The sequence below is a fragment of the Protomyctophum bolini genome (genome assembly GCF_963924005.1).
Source record: "Protomyctophum bolini genome assembly, chromosome: 22".
Classification (NCBI taxonomy): domain Eukaryota; kingdom Metazoa; phylum Chordata; class Actinopteri; order Myctophiformes; family Myctophidae; genus Protomyctophum; species Protomyctophum bolini.
The window spans coordinates 16,272,470-16,292,836 of record NC_137883.1 but is presented as its reverse complement, the minus strand read 5'-3'; the positions used below and the strand labels follow the sequence as shown (position 1 = coordinate 16,292,836).

General features: G+C 40.7%; 1 protein-coding gene across 1 annotated transcript; it reads right to left on the bottom strand.

The window, feature by feature from the left end:
• Positions 1-256: 256 nt before the first annotated feature.
• Positions 257-18,879, bottom strand: ark2ca (arkadia (RNF111) C-terminal like ring finger ubiquitin ligase 2Ca). Its single transcript, XM_080756333.1, has 8 exons — positions 18,553-18,879; positions 8,695-9,016; positions 8,162-8,287; positions 7,923-8,052; positions 7,682-7,786; positions 7,012-7,107; positions 5,961-6,064; positions 257-5,572 (listed from the first exon to the last, which is right to left on the bottom strand). Exons 1-8 carry the CDS (start codon positions 18,611-18,613, stop codon positions 5,455-5,457), a joined length of 1,062 nt encoding a protein of 353 aa, XP_080612459.1. The 5' UTR covers positions 18,614-18,879; the 3' UTR covers positions 257-5,454.
• Between the last annotated feature and the right edge of the window lie 1,488 nt (positions 18,880-20,367).

Genomic DNA, 20,367 nt, shown 5'->3' with positions numbered 1-20,367 from the left:
GAGCTGCAGCCGTGCTCCGCTCGGGAATAATTTGATTTGACCCCCCCAATCCAACCCATTGATGCTGAGTGTCAAGCAGGGGGGCATTGGGTCCCATTTGTATGATTTTGATGCTATTTGAACTAATTCATATGCCTGTGAACCCCTTGGAAAACCCTCAAGGACCCCTGGGGGCCCCCAGACCCACTTTGAGAACCACTGCTTTATATTAACTCAAGTCATACACTCATTTTAGTGAACAGATCAGACTGTAACATAAATTTTTATCCAATTTATTACAAAAAGAGCACATACAAAAGGATAATATTACAAGCCATGAAAAAAAAAATCAAACATAACAGTTTGGGTTTAGCAATGCAAATTTTAAAATCATTATTATTAGTAGTAATAAATAAAGTACAAAATTCCACCAAATGTGAATCTAACATTTACCCATAATATCCTCATCCAGTTCAACACACGCATAATCATTAACGAGCTATTGCTTTAATATTAACGATAAATAATTATATTTTGAGATAAATTATCCTATATTGAAAACCATTGCGCAGTCACAACTAAACAGCAGATTTTCATACAAAGATGGTGGCAGCCCTGTCACTGGCACTTTTTGGGATATTTTCTTCCGTTCTGTTTTTTTTCTTCAGATTCAAGCAAGCAGCAGCAAAAATGAATAATCTTCTGATTTGTTATATTCTTTGTATATATTTTCACCATATACTGTACTTATATATCATTGAGACTATATTGTTGAAACCTGAGAAAAACATGCATTTTTAGAAAGTTTGTGCTTTAAGATCCTCTTGTCTGCCCTTTGCTTTCAGTAGAGGATTGTGTGAAGAAGCAATGGATGGAGTCTAGAATGAATGGACGGTTAGAATCAAACCCTAATTAACCCATTTATTTCATATTTTTTCATAAATTAAAGCCTTTCTTCATCATAAAGGTGTCGCACAAAACTAGTGACAATAGCAGATCTACGAGCACGCTCGGCTATATTCACTATTTCAATCGTTTTTAAAACAATAATAGAAAAAGAAGGGTTTTGGACATCCATTTTTCTACCCGTTTTTCAATAGGCCTCAGGTCTTAATGGGTTAATGCCTGATGTATACCTCATCATAAGATGGTGTTTTGCGTGGATAATAACCAACCTACAAGCTGACAAGATGTGGCACGTGATCTTGTACATTGGCTATTTCCGGTGCGTGGAACCTTGTACGACAGACTATACGTTTGTTATAATATATTCAGAGACGAAAACAGAAACAGGAGAATATGGGGCACGGAAATATAGACGTAGTAGATGAAGAGAACAAAGGAAATGAAAGAAAGTAATTATGTACTACACAGTGAAAAATGCCTCTTTGTAGTCAGAAATATTTCCACAATATTAACATTTTTATCAAAGTATAGCAAAACAACTTTGATAATGGTATGACAAATGCATTTTCCCAAGTCAGTCTGATTTGAATTTGTAACCATGATTATAAAATATAATATGTAAAGAAAATGTGACATGATGCATCACACTTTTTTAGTTGAAATTTTTTGTTTTGGTGAGCAATACCGACAAAGTATACATATGGCTTAAGCAAAGGCACAACAATAGAATGAGGATGCTACCTTTGATTCATCAATTCTCGGGATTTCTTTCACCAATCAAGTCCTTCATTGGACATTTATATGAACAATAAGGTGACCATGTGATAACTTAACTATCGTCTCTGTCGGATGGAAACAGATCTACCAAGCTCCAAACCTGCTACTTTTTATGCTTTTGTGTTTCATTGTAATATGATCAAGGAGGGCATTAGTCTATGGAAAAAGAAAAAGTAAAAAATCTGGAGATAAGAGTTTTCTGTCCGACAGCAACGCTATATTAATGGCTTAAATAATGTGGAAATATCTCTTTGACGTTAGACGTGAGGCACTTATACGAGATATCACATATGAAATGTTGATGGTGAAAGCAGAAAACAACTTGACAGAGAGAGAGACAGAAGGAACATCCTTCAGATTTGTGATTTTAAAGTCAGCACATTATGAAAGGCAGAGCACTGTGATGGTGATAATAATATTGACTGATACTGCGTTATGCCAGTGAGAGGGTTCCCTTATTAAATCTATGAGTGCAAAACCAGACAGGAAGAATTGATACAAAAGAAAAGAAGCAACGAACTCCGCTGTAGTTTGTTCACTAAGAGATCACAGCATAGAGGGGATTGGAGAAATTGCATTCAAAGGAATGTAACCAATATCCACAACAGCACCAGAGAGAGAGAGAGAGAGCAAGACCGAGAGAGAGAGAGAGAGAGAGAGAGAGAGAGAGAGAGATAAAGAAAGAATTAACTAACGAACGTACTGGTGAGACAGACAAAGACGGAGACAGAGATAGCAGGCTCAGTATCATAGCCCAGGACAGTAAAGCGTGATTTACACATAGTTGTATCTTGGTGTGGCGTGCCTAAAATAACAGATCTTCAAGCTTTCAGTGTGTGGCACCTCGTTGCAATGTGAGATATTAGATCTGCTGTTGTTGGCACGCCACACTGGGATAAAACTGAGAACAAATCAGGACAGTAAACATCACACAGCCGGCTCAGGCAGATCAAACAGCAGGGTTTTTTTTTTTGCTTTTTCAATTTTCAACATTAGTCTTCAGAAAAATACAACTGCATGCAAAGCATTCCCATTTAAAACAATGCAAAAATGAGGTAACAGTTTCTTTTTTTCTCCCAAAAATCATTTTTGTGTTATTTCTAAATAAATAAATATGATTCAATTGCAAAAAGGAAAACTATATAAAATTAAATATGCACCCACAATATCTACAGTTAGTAATAAATTATGATTGTTAAATACTTAAGGCATCTCAACTGACAACACCCTGTGTAAACTATCAAAACGTCCCACAAACAACTCCACTACAGCAGGAGGCAGTGTCAACACTGGCAGTGCACAAGACAGCAAGATGGCCTGTCTTAATTCATCCTTGCTAATTGATCCCTTGGCCCACGTGCCTTTGGAGTTAGTCCCAATCGTTTTTGTTTTGTTTTTTGTTTTCCCCCATTTCAGTGCATAGGACAGTTAGGGTCCTAAAGGAATCTCTCAAGTTCAACACAAATCTGTGATATTGAAAAGATGGAAAATAGGGCATAAAAGGTCAAACAATTGCAAGAAAGCGCAAATATTGTTATTGAACGTCAAGGAAATCAGTTTTTTTAAATCAGTCTAAAAGATTCTTTCCTGGCATAAAGATTGTGCTCCATCAAGTCTATATACACTGTGAGAGAGATACTGCCTCCGTCGTACAACATTCTACATTGTTGATCTATCAATACAGCATAGCAACCAGCATAGCAACCATGGGGGGAGATCCGTCACACAACAAACACTAGGTGAATACACAAGCTCCTCACTCTGATTCAAACACTGCGTGTTTCTATACATAAACATACTGAAACCAAACGCAAATGCAATACCAAAGAAAAACATTTGTTGCTATATCTATCATCACATGTGCTTAATTGTTCTTTAGGCAATAAGGTAAACATCACAACAGGACTCATCGTCGTTGCCACCAAGAGGACAGGATGAACACACGCTACAAGTCAGCAATACAGCCACACAGACATCGTGCTCGAATTTAAGTTTGTTCGTTAGCATCGAGGAGATAGTCGCAGGCTCAGGTTAAAGCCTAATTTAAACTGTGTCGTACGTCAGTGTCGCGGAGCGTTGTGTTTTTTTGTTGTTGTAAATATGTTGTTTTTCGATAGCGACACTGTCGTCGACAAGTAAGTAAAAAAGCTACGTATAAATTAGGCTTAATTAAGTCATGCACAGACAACCGTGCACCTTCCTTAGTTTAAAGGAATGGTACAGAAGCCAACAGCCCATGTCTACAATGAAACATGCATTTACTACATTTTTCAGCCAGAGCACTTTATGTCAGTCAGGACAGCATCTATAGCCTCCTTTAGCCTTACTGTACCCTGTTACTGTAGTGAATGATGGGGATGGGCCCTTAAAATAGTTCATACTGTAGAATACATTTTCCTTTTTTTTTGTCCTTTTTTGGCTTTGGATTATATAAATTCATGTAATTAATCTGGCCACAAAAACTTCTAGAATGATGCCTTGACACACACTTCAATTCATACTTAAGGATTTGTTGCGCACACCCACACTTTAGTATACTCTATACATCTACACAGTGGGGCAGTGTGCACAGGCGGTATATGCGTGCGCGTGTGCATGCACACACGCATACACACACACACACACACACACACACACACACACACACACACACACACAAACGCACGCACCAGTGAATCAGGTCAAGCTACGCTATGGTGAAATGTATTTTGGTAAAACACTTTTTACCTGCGCATTTTAACTTTGAACACGAAAACTCGATCCCTAGCCCTCACAGCAGTGAAGGAGACCTTCTTCACGTGACACCACAATTTCAAATGTGAACAATTGTGTTGCAAAAAGACTACAGGCTGGGTGCAATTGAACTGGACACTCAGCTAGTGCTCTCCTCTATAAAGTGATGGGACCACTGAATATCACTTGTTGGACACTGCTACTGTTACTGTTACTATAACTACTACTACCACCACCATGAATGATCTGGAGACACATATGGCAGCAGGCCATTTAGTTCCTATCAACCACATTAACCCTGGTGGTGTCCCTATTTTGGGCATGTCGTTACAGGCAACAATTCTCAAAAAACCAGCCTGTGCCTATATGTGTATAACATAACAAATAGCGGATCAACAAGTTCGCTACGTGCCACAATGCACCGCGTTTGGAGCTTGTAGATATAGTTATGTAGTTATTTTCGCCACATGCCGGTGTCAGGCTTAAAATACATGATGTCACAAGTGCGTGTGAGGAAGGAATAGAGGGCGAGAGAAGGCATCTGGCTGGAGGTGGGGTTGCGCGTTCTCCATGCTCAGAGTTTGAAATCATGGCTTTTTAAGAACATGCTACACTGCCCAGGCTGCCTACAACAGTACAACACTACACTAACAACACCCCACTTATAACAAGCAAGCTACGAGTAAGTCCAGTGTACATATGTTTGTATGTATGCATGTATAGTCCTCATTGTACTGTGTGTGTGTGTGTGTGTGTGTGTGTGTGTGTGTGTGTGTGTGTGTGTGTACCGTATGTATGTTTGCATAATGTGTTTGAGGGGATGTGCTTCTATATCGGGAGAATTTCCAGCAGCCTCTTATTACATAAAGTTAACAATCCTGGCTTGGCTCAGTAAGCATGAGTCAGAGTGAGTGGTCATGTGATCGTGCGATCATGTCATGTGACATCTGGAGACATTTTGGCAAAGCACCCAGTGAGGGGGAGGGGCCAGCAGACCATGTGGAACGGAACATTGGAACCACGGCGGGGTGATTGACATGTGGGATTTCGGGCGGGTCATCAGCTGTCAGGGTTCAGCTGTGTCTCGATGTCAACACGGCATATGGGACACTTCCTGCTGGTGACCAGCCACTGGTCCACACAGCCCTGGTGGAAGAGATGCATGCAGGGAAGTCTCCTGAGAGAGAGAGAGAGAGAGAGAGAGAGAGAGAGAGAGAGAGAGAGAGAGCATATCGCTAGTCTCAGCTGTCTTGAGGGGGTCTGGGAATGCTGTCCGAGGAGGGGTCTATCTCCATATTTTACATTTATAACTGGCCGATACATCAGCTTGGGATGATATATTGATAATCCCAAACTGATGTATCGGCCAGGCTCTAGACTAGGCCTACACTACAGGCATGCTATCATGAATAGGATACAGGGGAAGAGTAAAGCCCAAACCACACCAATGCAACCTGTCGCAACACCTTGTGACAAAACAGTTTTAAGGTCAACCACACCGAAACACACAAAACATTGGTGCGGTTTAGGCTTAAGAGACCATTCCAGTGAAAATGTCGTCTCACCTGACGTCCTCTCCGTCCTCCAGCATGGACAGGCAGATGGTACATTTCTCATCCACGTCCGTCTCCTCCTCGTATTCTCTGATCTTCAAGTCCAGGGGCTTTCTCTGAGGGCCAAACGGAATGCACAAAAAGAGAATATGGGGGTCAAACCATAGAACTATAATATATCTAGAGAACGGATTGGGGAGCGACAGCCCCGCCCCCTGCTATTCACTTCCATGGAAGTTGCTCAATGGCGTTTTGAAGCACCTGGAAGAACAACGAAGTCTTCTGGATAGTACCCCTCGAGCGTTGATATGATTGGTTGGCTCCCATCATAGTACCCCTCACGCTGTTCTTGTGTACGTCCTACGTCACGATTCAGTCATAAATTGAACATGGGCCCAGCCTGCCTGCAGTACCAGGTTTTGCCCAGTAGGGAGACGACTTCAACATTGCCCAGCCAAGCTTGGGTCAAACCTTGGGTCTTTCCTTCTATAATTTTTATCCCACGATTTTGTAACCCATTTTTCAGTGTCCAAGTCGCTCCTTCACACCTTACAAGGGGGAGTTTCCCTGGTTGGACGTAGCACGTGGAAGGAACAAGTTATTCCAACCAGTTCCTTTCCCCTCCATCAGGCGCCCCGGCTGGCCAGGGGGAGGCAGTTTAGAGACCAGGATTACTGCATCTTTTTTGTGAGGGTACCTACCCTAGGGGACACGGGGAGAACATGCAAACTCCACACAGAACACTGGTTCTCAGTTGAACCAGTTATTCTTTTCCCGCCTGAAAATGTATTGGTTCTGAACCTTACAAGTTGGTTTGAAACTGGAACAAAAAAATGGCCGCCGGTTCCGTGAAAGCACCAAGGTTCCAAGAATATAGAACGGAACCAGAGTTGTTTTGGTGGAAAAGGGACCATCGTCAATGTGCAGTTTCGGGGAGGGCTTTCCAGGGGGTCCCCAGCTAAATGATTAATAGTCACAAATAGAAACCAAAGCAATGGACTGTTACAGGTCTGTAACTCAGAGTGTACAAATTGTACACTCTTAATTACATTTTATAATCTACCTTTTTGTATTTGTGTGGAAAGGTGAATCTTTCTATGGTTGTCTGGACGGCTCCTCTGCTCACACTTCCCAGACGATCTTCAAGTTGCAGCAGCTCCTGGGTCAATTCAAGAAATAGAACATTGCATAAATATGATGTGATACTATAGACACCACACTAGTACAACATTCTAACAAGTCTTCAGACACTGCTTTGTATTATTGGAGCCAAATGTACAACTTCAAGTATTCTAAATAAGTGATTCTCAAAGTGGCATCTAGGGACCCCAGGAGTCTTTGAGGTGGCTCCAGGTGGTCCCAAGGTAAATGTGTTAATACAGCACAATCACAATAATTTCAACCCCCTTATGGCTCACAGCCAACATATATATACTGCTATGTTTGAACATCTTCAAAATGATCAAAAAGGTTTGTTAGATATACCGTGAGGTTCCCAGTTCGATCTCCTCAAGTGTCCTTGAGGAGTTGAACGCCTAATTGCTCCCGATGTGCAGGTTGGTGCCTTGCAGTTGCATGGTTCCAGCCATCATTGGTGTATATTAACGTGTGGGTGAATGTAATACACAATCTATGTAAAGCGCTTTGGAAAAAAGTGCCATATAAATGCACCATTTACTATTTAGAACCACTGATCTAAATTGGATCAAACTACAACAGCTAGGTTGGTCTACCTCATAGGTTTCCCGGACGGCAGTGGCGTGCCGTGAAGGGTTTATGCCTTGTAGTGCCAGAAGGTGGAGCTGTGGGTACGGGTAGTTTCTGATCTCATGTACAACCTGGCAAGGACAAGAGAATGACACAATTATTCTACTTGTCAACCAAGCCCCTTAAAGGGCTAGTTCATCCTCAAAATGACTTGTTTTCTATCAATTACCCTGTGTGCGTGAAGCCTTGAATTGCCTTGAAACATACCACTTGTGCAGACGATGTGTTCCTGGGGAAGTGGTGCAGTCTAGGAGAGGCCAGGTAATGTTGGTAATGCTGTGGAAGCTGCTGTAGTTGGTACTGGTGGTGAGGGAGGTTAGTGTCCACACTGAGATCCCTGGAGATACACATCACACCAAATCAATGCCAACAGTGAACACCCGTTCTAGCAGACAGACAGAGATGCGGAGGGAGGGGCAACCATTTGATCTGTAACAGTGACTGACCAGTCTGTGCCTTCAGCCAGGTAGCGGGGCTGCTGCGTCAACGGCTGTGGAACATGGAGCCCTGGAGAGAACTCATAGCCTGAGCGTAGCCGATGAGCATTCAGAGGAACACGCTCCTGGGTTCTCCTGTGGAGAGCAAAGAAATTCATTAACCACTTAATACCAAACTTTGACCACCAGGGTCCTCTATACTTGGGCTACTGATTTTGTCACTCTACAGTACTCTCTAAACCAAGGGCTCTATTTTCGTCCATGCTAAACCCCTTATCCCTAAACTACTTTGTTATTTTTTACGATTTTGAAAATAATTTTCGAATAGTTCAACTAGCTGATCTACATCGACACGTTGTGAGCTTATAAATTGGCTATTTTAACTATTCAAAAATGTTTTAGTAAAAAAGGCAAAGTAGTTTAGGGATAAGAGGTTTAGCATGGATGAAAATAGAGACCCAAATCTCTTCGCCCAAAACCATGCACGCGCACGCACGCACGCACACACACACACACACACACACACACACACACACACACACCTGGACTGCGGGAGGATCCTGCGCTGCTGCGCCTCAAGCAGTTGCTGCTGGATGAGGTATTGCTGGTGTAAGGCCTGAGGTAGGAATGGAGGCCCCGCCGGTACGTCCTGGAACTGGGAGGCGGCCGGCAGGGCCGCGAGGGACGGGTGGTGCGCCGGGGGCAGGTGGGGGGGCAGGGCTGTCTGGGGGGCGGGAGGCTGCTGGTTGGCGGCATGTCCCAAGGAGAAGTCGGCCGAGATGGACGCTTGCTGTGGAGCGGCCTGCAGGTGAAAGTGTCGGCAGGAGGTAGCATGGCTGTGTTGATGCCTGGTGAAGTGAGCTCCTATACATGCACAGGACATAAACACAAGCAGTGAGAATTAAGACCACACAGACAATGATATAATATGCAATATTTTTAAGTGAGTCATTACATTCATGAAGCCTAAACGATGCGGACAAAACTACACAATAGATGTACCTTGAACACACACAAATGAAATACAAACCATTAACCACTTTCATCCCGGCGTCCCCATTTTGGGCATGTCATTATAAGGGAGATCTTCCATATAGCCGAGCTTGAAACAGCTGGTCTCAATGTGATGTGTTTTAGCTTGTAGATCTGATATTTTTCACCAGTATTCACATACTACTGTAGGCCTATACACTGTACATTGCACAATAGAGTACAGAACAGAAAGAGAGGAGTGACCTCAAACAGGAATTGGGTTCACAAGACAGATGAAGCGGCAGATGGACAAAATCACAAAGACCCCTATGGAGCAACACTAAATGCCAAGATGGTCTTCCTCATGGGTCAGTGGACGAGACACAGACAGAGCTCCGTTACACGCAGCACGAGTCCAACAAGATCTCCAGAGCACAAAGGATCGGCTTGTTTTGTCTGTGGCTGGTCAATCAAATAGATTTTGTTGTAGTTAGTAGGCAACGGAACACACATCTTTTTACTCTGGTATTTTTAACATTTCTACTGAAAACATGAATATTATTTTGGTGACGTAATATACCAAGCTCATGTGCACGTTGTACATACTACATACTGTATTATTATTTATTTATGTTTTATTTTATTGGTTTCCATTTTATTATCAGTATAACGACTCTTTTTGTTCACCCTTTCTACTTTGTTCTTCATTATTATTACCTACTGCATTGCCTGAACGAAAAAAAAAAAGGTTTTACTCTTGTGTACCTCTACACAAGGTGTCACAATAAAACTCAACCTTGAACTATCTTGCTTGGCCCTCAGCACTTGGACTGCCCGGATGATGCGTGTTGTATAAAATTAGGTATAAAATGTAGTCAAAGTGCACTAACGGTATATTAATCCATTGAAACTGAGAAAGTGAAACATTTGGAATAACGTCGAATTACGAAAAAGTGAAAGAACTACTGATTTAGAGGGCATTTGCAAATCGGCCTCGTGTCAGTTATTACAGTAGCCTATTAAACATGATATTAAGGTATACATGTAGGCTTGGTGATAATGTCACGTTATCAAACAGTATTAACCAGGCAGATATTGTTTATCCAGTGCTGCAGACTGGGTGAGGACAGGACTGTCTTGTTGTACTCTCTCGAAAGAACAGGAGACTATAGTAATCTCGCTGAATCAGCATACTGCTGGCTCAAAGCCAAATAATCAATATCCATTACTAAGCCTGGGAGTGAGCACGGAAGACTGGAAGAAATGAGAAGAGCTGGATCTGAGAAAAGCAGCTGCTTTCCTTAAGCCTTATAGTGTATACTTTGTTGTATGATATTGATAAATCAGCTACTATATTTGAAAATGAGAAAATATTGAGGAGTGGTACCACTTTCAGTCTGGTGTCCCTATTTTGGGAATATCATAGGCAAAAAAGGAAAAAAAGAGAAGTCACAAATTGTCAGAAATATTGAATATAGCCTAGGCTTGCCAATAAGCCTATATGGCCATCCAGTCCTCTGACCATCTAGGACAGGGGGAAGTCTCCAGCCTGTTGGGGATGGGACGGGAAAACAAGTAGACCATGGACCATGTCAAAGGCAAAGGAGCCCTACCAATATAATAGCCTGGGTAGTGGGAACATAATCCAAGTTTTTGTCGTCTCCGCCAGGCCAAAGGCTCATGGTTGTGCTATAACATGGCCGATTCACGTTTTTACCTATACTACTACACCAATAAGCGTGAAACTGTGCACACTCCCCCTAGGGACCAATGACAAATCTCTGCCGTGCAATATTCAGATCACAGTGCAGAGTTTAGCAAAACAACTTTTTTAATATTACTTTATTACAAACATTACGCTAATCTATAGTCAAGTGATCAAGACTGATCTGTCTGATTTTTCATTCATCCTGATTGATGTATTCCGAACATTGCTGGCCCACAATAACCTACCTGACCTGGTGGAGACCTGTGCTCCATCAGCTAAGAGGAGCACTTTTTTCTAGTTTGACAAAAATATAGTAGAGAATTATTGACAGATTTAAATCAATAATGAATACATTCATAGAATTTCCAATGTACAAGACAACTAAAATAACAAAGACAACATGGGACATATATGGAACCTGATACAACTTGGTGTAGCTTCTGTAATAACCTTAGAAAAGTAATTGCATTGATATCATATTTGTGTACTACACATTGTTTACAATCTTGTGAACCATATACATTTTAACATGTTCTAGTAGGCTACTACTACTCTCTCCTCCATACTGAGCCACTTGAGCTTGTAGAAGATGTGTTCTGTGATAGTTTAAGGATCTACCTAGCCAATTATGTTTAAAGATTTTTAGGGAGTGTTCCAGGATGTGCAGGCGTATTCCAAATGTCATTGAACAACGGCCCCTGCCAATATTTCTTTTTTATTTACCTTTGAGTGCCCTTTTAGTGCCCAACTGCCATACTCTCTCCAGATTGTTGATTGTCGAATATGTAGTCTGAGTAGGCTAAGTAACTGCTTCCTTGGTTCAAAGTCATCTACTAGCACTCTGAACCCATGGCAGCAGACTTCTTCATTTGGCATTTGACCCAAAGAATATAGACAAGATAGAGACAACTTATTGTATGATAAACAGATGTTCATGGAGCTCTATAATGTATGAACATTTTAAAATGGTTCAACTGGATGATCTACACACGATGTGAGTTTGTAAATTGGCTATTTGAAAAAAAAATCTAAATTGTGGGGGGGAAAAAGGCAAAGAAGTTTAGGGATAAGAAAATAGGCTTTAAGTACTTTTAAGATCACAGGTCGATCATACAAGGCACACACTTTTGGGGGCAGACTGCAGCTACCACCTGGGGGTCTACAGCAGCCCCTCAACACAGACGGGACCAATCAGGCGAGTGATCTGTCCTCACTGTGGAGGTGACATCCTGGTTCCAAAATCCACAGCCCGTGTCATCATGCATGAAGATGCCATGTGCCATGTACTGTAGCTACAAACAAGACTGAAGCAAAGACTCCTTCATGTTGTATGCTGAGGTTAATACAAGGAAACATAATATGTAAATAATAAATGTGATGATTAAAACATCGCAATTTGTAACATTACAACAACCGAAATCGCTTACAATTTGAGGGAGTTTTGAGTACTTGAATATACTGGGATTTGTTCATGCAATCCTTAAATTCTCACTTTAAAAATATGCCATTCATTATACAAGCGGGCGATACGCACTGTACGTCTTAAAATGTTATTACAATTTGTGCTGACATTGTGAATGTGAATATAGCCTACTTGGTCTACTTCTACAAATGAATGACGTTGAAGAGTAAGTGGATACTGAATTACTTTTAAGGTATTGAATGGGTAAAAAAATGTAAAGTATTCTATTTTCACTATCTCTAATCATAATTCATATTACTATTGCTGCCAACATTGTTTTTCACTGGACATAGCCCTGGGGAACATAAACCCAGTGACACTTGGTGTGAGCTGTGGAGTGAACCCACAATGTTTGGCTGAACAATTAGAGCAGAAATGGCGGATTTATGGGTTGAATGGTCCAGAGGGAAATAATTTCAAAGCACATTCACCCACTTCTGAGGGCAGATTAAATGTCACAGTAGTATTAAAGCAGTGAGTGAACCCAGTATGGCTGAGCGTAACTCATAACTTGTTCTCGATTTAAAATATTAATATTCCATAACACACTGCAGTGCTCCTGACAGCAGCCATGACATGTTTACTAACGATACCTCTGCCTTGAGTGTTGAGTTAACTGAAAATGCACGTAAGTGCTTTAGACCTGCCATTTTCTGTGTGGGCGACAACTAATCAGGCTTAAATCTCCTGACTGGTGCAGATCTGTCCACATGCATGTGCCTCTTCACAGCCCCTCCCCCACTATGTGGCTGCAGATGAATGACAGGCAGCCCCCCACAATACCATCCCACCCATGACTGCGCCAGTCCAATGGAGAATCAGTGTTCTTTCACAGATTATCCTGCTTATAATATAGAGCTGCAACTGTCAATTATTTTCTTGTGATTATTCTATCGCTTAATTTATTTTTATTAATCCAATAATCGAGAACGTGTTTGCGTGGCATTCAATATATAATAAATATATTTTCCTTGTATTATAATTGACTAAATCAATTGGTCTGAATAACAAATTTCATTTAAATTGAATTTCATTTTACGATGGCATCGTGTAGGGGTGGGCGATATGGAAAAATATAATATCACAATATTTCTTTCAAGCAGTATCACGATACACACTATTCTATTATTTAAATCAATTTGTTCGATAAACTGTAGCACCCTATAATCATTGTACTACACACACATTGTAGCCAATCGGTTACATGGTCCTGTGTGGAAGACAAGGACCTTGTCGGTGATGTTTTTCAGCATCCATGGAACCTTACATGCCTTGAATGGGGGTTTCTCTTCAAACAATCTGATGTAACCATTTGCAATGTGCTCTGCAATATGGTGATTTGTGTAGATTTGTAACAAGAGATTTGAGTTTCAGATGTACCTCAATTCAGAATATCAATGATTATTTGAGCTAATATGTATTCATGTATGTTCGCATAAGCCACAAGCTACACCAATTCTCGTGATTATAACAACATTAAATGTATCTATTAATATCATCAACGACATGACAATCTGCATCAGCAACTCATTTAACGCCTTATTTTAATAGTATAGTAGTGACAATAGTCGAATAGTAATAGAATGGTAGTAGAATAGTATAGCCCTGTTTTAATGGTAGGGACAGGTGGATTGAATTGTTTAGCTGTGTTATTTTTATTAATCTTTTTGCAAGACAAATGTCAATAATCTGAGGACACAGTTTGTGTCATATTGTTGCTGTTGGGTGGAAACATTGCAAGTCCAAAACCACCACTGGGGATAAAAGATCTGGTGAACCGGTGTTATTTAGTCAGTTACCTGATATTGACATATATATATATATTTATTTATTAACCCTATAGTACAGACTAGACACACCACTTTCACTTTAAAAAATAGCAGATCTATTGTGATCGTGTAATAGTGTAGATCGACTATTTTTGCAACTTTTGTGTGACATTGTCGTACGAGAAAGAGTAGGGAAGGGAAAAAAACACAATAGATACAAGTTATCTGCCCGACAATGACAATATGGTATAATTCAGACTGACTGGCCTCAGAGCAGAGCATTAATTACTTGCAAATGAGCATCAGACAATAGCACCAAGGCAGAGCCTTAGTAATGTGATTGTCTGATGCCCTCACGTCCCTATATTTTGGGAAACATTTTCCAAAACATTTTAAAAAGAAATCTCCAATTCGTACCAAAAAGATAATAATAATAAATCCAATGTTGTTTTTGCCATACGATGAAAAACTTGACTAAACTGTAAAAGTATAATTTGTAGTGGTCAATACATGAAACAATTTAAAGCGAACCCCTGTATTCTTAGTTAAAAATTGACCTGAATTGCAACTGTACTGTACTTTCCATCTACACTATCTTGTAAACTTGTAGATCTGCTATTTTGGTCAATGTTCCCCGACAGAATATGGATTAAAAAAGGCATGAGACAGAGAGGAAAAGATTGAAATGTTAATAATGACATGATGTAAATATAAAAAATCCTCCGTTTTCTGGCAAGGGCAACTAATTCAGCTGCAACTGACCCCAAGAAAGGAGTGCCCCCTCTGTCACACACCTAAGAAATGACAGCACAGACAGTATGGACAGGAGACTACTTTAACCCACTTAAACCCCATACTAATCTTAATCTACATTAAATATCTTTGCTGAAAATAGCCATTTGACAAGGTCACAACGCGACATGTTGAGATCTTATCGATCGCCTATTTTCTGCAATGGTTTTCCCAGAATATGGATGCTGGGGTTTAAGTGGTTATGGGCTCATTTAAGCCTGATTTATACGTTGTTGTATACAATGGGCGTCTCACGCCGAAAATCTACAAGCTCACTGGAGCTTGTAGATCTGCTATTTCCTCATGACAGACAATATAATTTCAACTGGAGAAAAAAAAAGTGTAGATGACGCTGTTCACGTCTACACTATATATTTTGTTTAACTTTTCAGTTGCAAATAATGTCATTTTTGGCATATGACGTGGCCATTCAACAACAAAGTATAAATGAGCCTTGGTGAGAACATATAGTTGGGAGGGGAGGGGAGGTGGGGGGGTCACACATGGAAATCAGCAGAGAGCACACTGAGGTTAGGAAAGATACTACAGTCTTTATTGGAAAATATTAGTTGTGTTGCAATGTGTGATAAAAAGTAATAATATACCCTATAACCATAATAATTTCATGCAAATAAAGACAAAAGGCAAGGCCCAGTCATGCTTTCTGTAGGGTTAACAGAAACAGAAGCAGCATCCAATGAGTAGATGTGAATTGCTAAACAGCACACATTTCGGTACAGCAGGGACAATCTCTACACAAAGATTACATTAGGATCTGCTGTTCAATATGGGAAAAAACAAAATAGAAAAAAAATGATCATGCATTAGGGCCTAAATAATACAACAACAAAAGGTAGGAAACCATAACAACAAAAAAGAAGAAAGAATATAGACATTTTTTTCTAGAAGGAGTTCTACAGCAGTGCAGGATATATTCACATCCCTGTAAAATGGATAGCATTCTGTAGGTGGATTTTATAGGGCAGGGGTTCCTGAACTTTATAGCTCAAGACCCAAAAGAGAAATTTGATGTCTCCCCCTGGGACCCCAACTATAGTGAAAATAGCAGATCTGCTATAATTACTACTTTTTTCCCCTGAAAGGTAATGATTTCTTTATATATATATATTTTATTCCTCAGATTTTTTTCTATTTTGAAATAATAATGTAAAAGGAAAATGTAGGAAAAGGGGGGAAATTGATATTTACTCCTGACCCATTAAAATGGGTCCAGGACCTCAAAATGGGTCCCGACCCACTGTTTGGGAGGGTTAGGGTTATAAGGTGAGCATGGGGCATGACAGTGGCTCAGAAGGGACTTTTAAAGCGGCGAGATACTTTAGGCCTATGTTTCGCCAATTTACTGTGACCACAAGCTGAATGGCCACATTCTACTAGTAGGAACAAAGACTGTCACACATGGGGAGGATTAGGACTGTAGCGACAGGTGCACTGGACCATCAGACAGAGGTGACCATTTCCAACGGAAAACATTAACCTTAAACCATGTTTCAAATATAGCGACAATAGCAGATCTACAAGCTCAGAGCATGGTGCACTTGGAACACATCTATTTTCACTGTTTTGTAAAGTTTTCGCCAAGAATGACATGCCCAAAATTGGGATGCTTGGTTAAAAGCACACACATCATTTTGCTGTTAATTATAGCAGTTATTTGCAGATAATGTGACCTTTTTTTTATGGGGCTGCCAATTGATGATGAAAGCTGCACGTACAATGCACCTTTTAAGGGAATGGAGAGACAACTATCCAAAGAGTTTGATCAAGCCCGGCTGTAATCGAATCAGGGGGTCAAAATGTATCCACTTTACAGAAATTTACAGCAGAATGTAGTCTATCCACACGGAATGGAAGAATCACAACAATGACATTTTGTTGTCAAAATCTAAAAGCTACAATGGGTTATTATTTTTTTTACTAAAGAGCAACATGACAGTTTAAAAAAAGACAAACTGTTTTCTACAGAAAGGTGTTATTCTTTAGTTTAGTTACACAGAAGGATACGATTATGAATCAGTTTTAAAATGCCAATGTCGTCTTCAGATGGAAAAGAGGAAGTATGGAAGAAGGGGGGGTCACAATAACAGCTAGATGCAGAGAACAGGCAGAGGCTACGGCGGAGCACAGCAGCAGATGATCGTTAGCTACACAATGGAGGGGGACAAAGGTCTGAGAAAGGCGGAATGTAGAGCCAGCCTCCATACTATGGAACAGGAAAAAAGAACACAAATAAAAGCACAATGAAATCATTGGCGCTACTTGCATGTATTTTTTTAAGTGCATGTCATTATTATTGTTGTTGTTGTTGTTGTTATTATTATTACAATCAGCACAGATAGCCTTCTGTGATAGTGGGTGATACTTTGGCCAGTGTGAAGTGTATTTCTGCTTGCATCGACAAAATGAATGTGTGTGTGCACGCGTGTGTGTGTGAGTGTGTGTCTAGGGAGTGGGGGTCAGTTGTGATCATGCATTCACAGTTTGAGCACGTTCACAGTACCTAACCTAACCTACAGTATGAAAATGTAAATCAGATGTTCCCTCTGTCACATAGCCATATTATTTCGGGGTCTTTTTTGAAACACCAAAGTAGCCTAATGAACCCATTTAGAAGAAAACAGCTCACGCATGCATGACATCTGCAGAGGGAGTTACAACCATAGAAGCGTTTTGAAAACCTTTTTGACTGTACTAAATAAACTGATCACAAGTGAGAGGGCAAAAGGACTAAATTGGAACACAGATTAAACTGCCAATTTGCAGGAGAAACCGGTATGGTTGTCAATTTCGTCTTGGCCAGTGTAGTTCTCAGCCTGTGGGTCGGGACCCACAGTGGTCCTTGAGGGGGTCCCCCAGCTAAATGATTGACAGTTGGGATCCAAATAGACACTTACAGGTCTGTAACTCTGAGTATGCAAATTAAACCAAAAGGACCCTTACAGGTTAATTAGCTTCGATTTGTAGATCCTCAGGGTAACAGTAACATATTTTAGTAGACATAGGGACCGTCTCAGAGATTTAAAAAACAAAAACAAACATGAAATGGATGTCCATGGCATGGCTTAGTGCATATCAAACTGGGGATCTTAATTAAATTAAAACAAGGTTGAGCTTGTCCAAATTGCAGAACATGGCCATTGACCAAGATGAGCCCACATTTGATTGTGAGCAGATCAATAGCAGTAATCAATATAACGGTTTAATATGAATATAAACACCGTATAAATGAATTCAAATCCACCAAAACAAAACGCTGCACGATGAGCCATTGTTGTGCACACTGCACACACAGCTGACAGACGGCTAGTAGCCTAGTAGCATCAACAGTGCTAGCTATGTGATCAATGACAGCTGCGTGTTAATAACAGGCCCAAGTATTCATCTAACGTCTAAACGATATCTCAAAACGGAGCTTCACATAATCTTAAAAACAAAAAACAGCACGATCGCTTCGGCTTCGATTAATTAAACAGCGGGCGATCATCATATATTAGCAAGTTTAGCATCATGCTGATTGCTGATACTACTGACGCTTGGATTGGGGCTAGCAGGTGTCAATACTATGTTCACATTTACATTACTGTGTACATCGGCGTTGAAATGATGAAAGCCGGGTCTGTGAAATGTTAATAGGGACATAATTAATACAATAAAATAAATATTTCAGAACTCATACCTCTGTTTCTAACTGAACCGAAGACGGGAAGAACCAAATATCCGACATGTACCAAGACCATCCTGGATCCTTTGTTGTGTCTATGGTGGGGGAGCCTACTGTGCTGTGTGTAGCCTGCTAGACAGATGGTCCATCCAGAGCTCCCAGACACACACTACTCTGCTGCTAGTCTGCTGCTGCTCGCCTGAGTCGCCTCGGCTGAGCTCCCCCTCTCTGCTGCTCGACTCGACACAAAACAAAAGCCTGCTCTAGAACCTCGTCGTACGACGGTGTCAAGCGCCTGATCTACAAGCTCACGACGCGTCGTCTTGAGTAAACCGGTGAGCTTTTAGATCGGCTATTTTCACAAAGCACACAGACCGACAGAGAGAGACGGGTCGTCGCGGGACCATGAATCCGGGACCATGAAACCTCTGCTAAAAACAATGAGATCAGCATGGGGGGAGGAGGGAGGGGGGTAACGGTTCCTCCCTCCCCCTATGTGAATTACTAGTATTATATATATATATATATATATATATATATATATATATATATATATATATATATATGCGCTGTGTGTGTGTATTTTAATTTGTGTACTCTTGAATTAATAAGTACTATTTTAAAATGCACGAAGGTTACTTTTGGCAAGTATAACTACACTCCAGTACTTAACTACTCAAGTATAAATTGGACTGAGCAAAGTGGCTATGCTGTGCTGAGTAGCCTAACATTTGACCTACAATACTTTATTTTACTACTGGGGTTGAGTACTTTGTCCAACACTAGTTGGCCTATCAAATAAAGAAACCTGCCGATGTATACAAGCTCACAACGCGACGGATGGAGTCGGAGAGACTGGATGGAACAGATGGGATGGGGATGTCAGTCACCCCCCACCATAAGCCTAGGGGCACACAAACTGAAACCTATCTCTAGTATTGTAAAGACAGATGTCTGTGTGTAACTGATGTTGGCCCTTTACTCTCATTTAGGCAACCAAAGATCTTTGCTTTGCAGTCACAAGAACAGCATTACAATAAATTCATTCTCAATATCATCCATAAAGTCAGAGAGTATAGAAATGAAGCAAGACAATAATGCAAAGACTGAGTAGCTTACCATGTCACTGTGGTTGCTGCTTTAGTAGTAGGCCTATTGTGTTTATTCTATTAATTATTTCTTACTTATTCATTTATTTTACTAACAATTCCAAACATGGTTGTGTGTTCTACTTGCCAAACATTGTGTTAGCTTAATACTTTTAACAATGTCCCTGTAGTACTTGTTACAGCAACGCCCTCTGGTGGTGGTTGTAGCAATAACTGTACAAAGTGAGGGGTCTGAAACGCACACAATCATGATGGAACATCGCGTGAAGACTTACTTACATAATTAAATATGATTTAACACTGAATATTGTGTTATCAGGCAGAAGGACATTTCGCCAGAAGCATTTACACTTAAATTGGGGGTTAAAGCAGCACAATTATTAGCATACAGCTAACAGCTGACCTCATGTGTGCAAAGATGTCAAAGGGCTTTCGGGACTTTTCTTTTAAATAGTCAAATTATCAATACTACAAGCTCACATGTTGTGAGCTTGTAGGAGCGTGCTATGTTGTAGATGCTATTCCTCACACGTCAAAGTATATAGAATTAAGTTTGGGATAAAGGCCAAATAAGACTGCATAGCTCCTCATTATTATTAATGTTGTACTCCACCTCCCCCTCCCTAGTGGCAGATGCCAAAACATGAGCTCTGACCCCGATCCTTTAGGGGTGAGGAGGTAGTTGTCTAGGGCTCTCTAGGCCTATGATGCTAGTCTACCA

Excerpts from the sequence above, each read along its gene's own strand:
- ark2ca (XM_080756333.1), bottom strand. The coding sequence starts at position 18,613 with ATGGTCTTGGTACATGTCGGATATTTGGTTCTTCCCGTCTTCGGTTCA. Across the intron at positions 8,288-8,694 it reads AGGATCCTCCCGCAGTCCAG|GAGAACCCAGGAGCGTGTTC; the intron begins GTGTGTGTGTGT and ends TGCTCTCCACAG. Across the intron at positions 7,108-7,681 it reads CCGTCCGGGAAACCTATGAG|GAGCTGCTGCAACTTGAAGA; the intron begins GTAGACCAACCT and ends GAATTGACCCAG.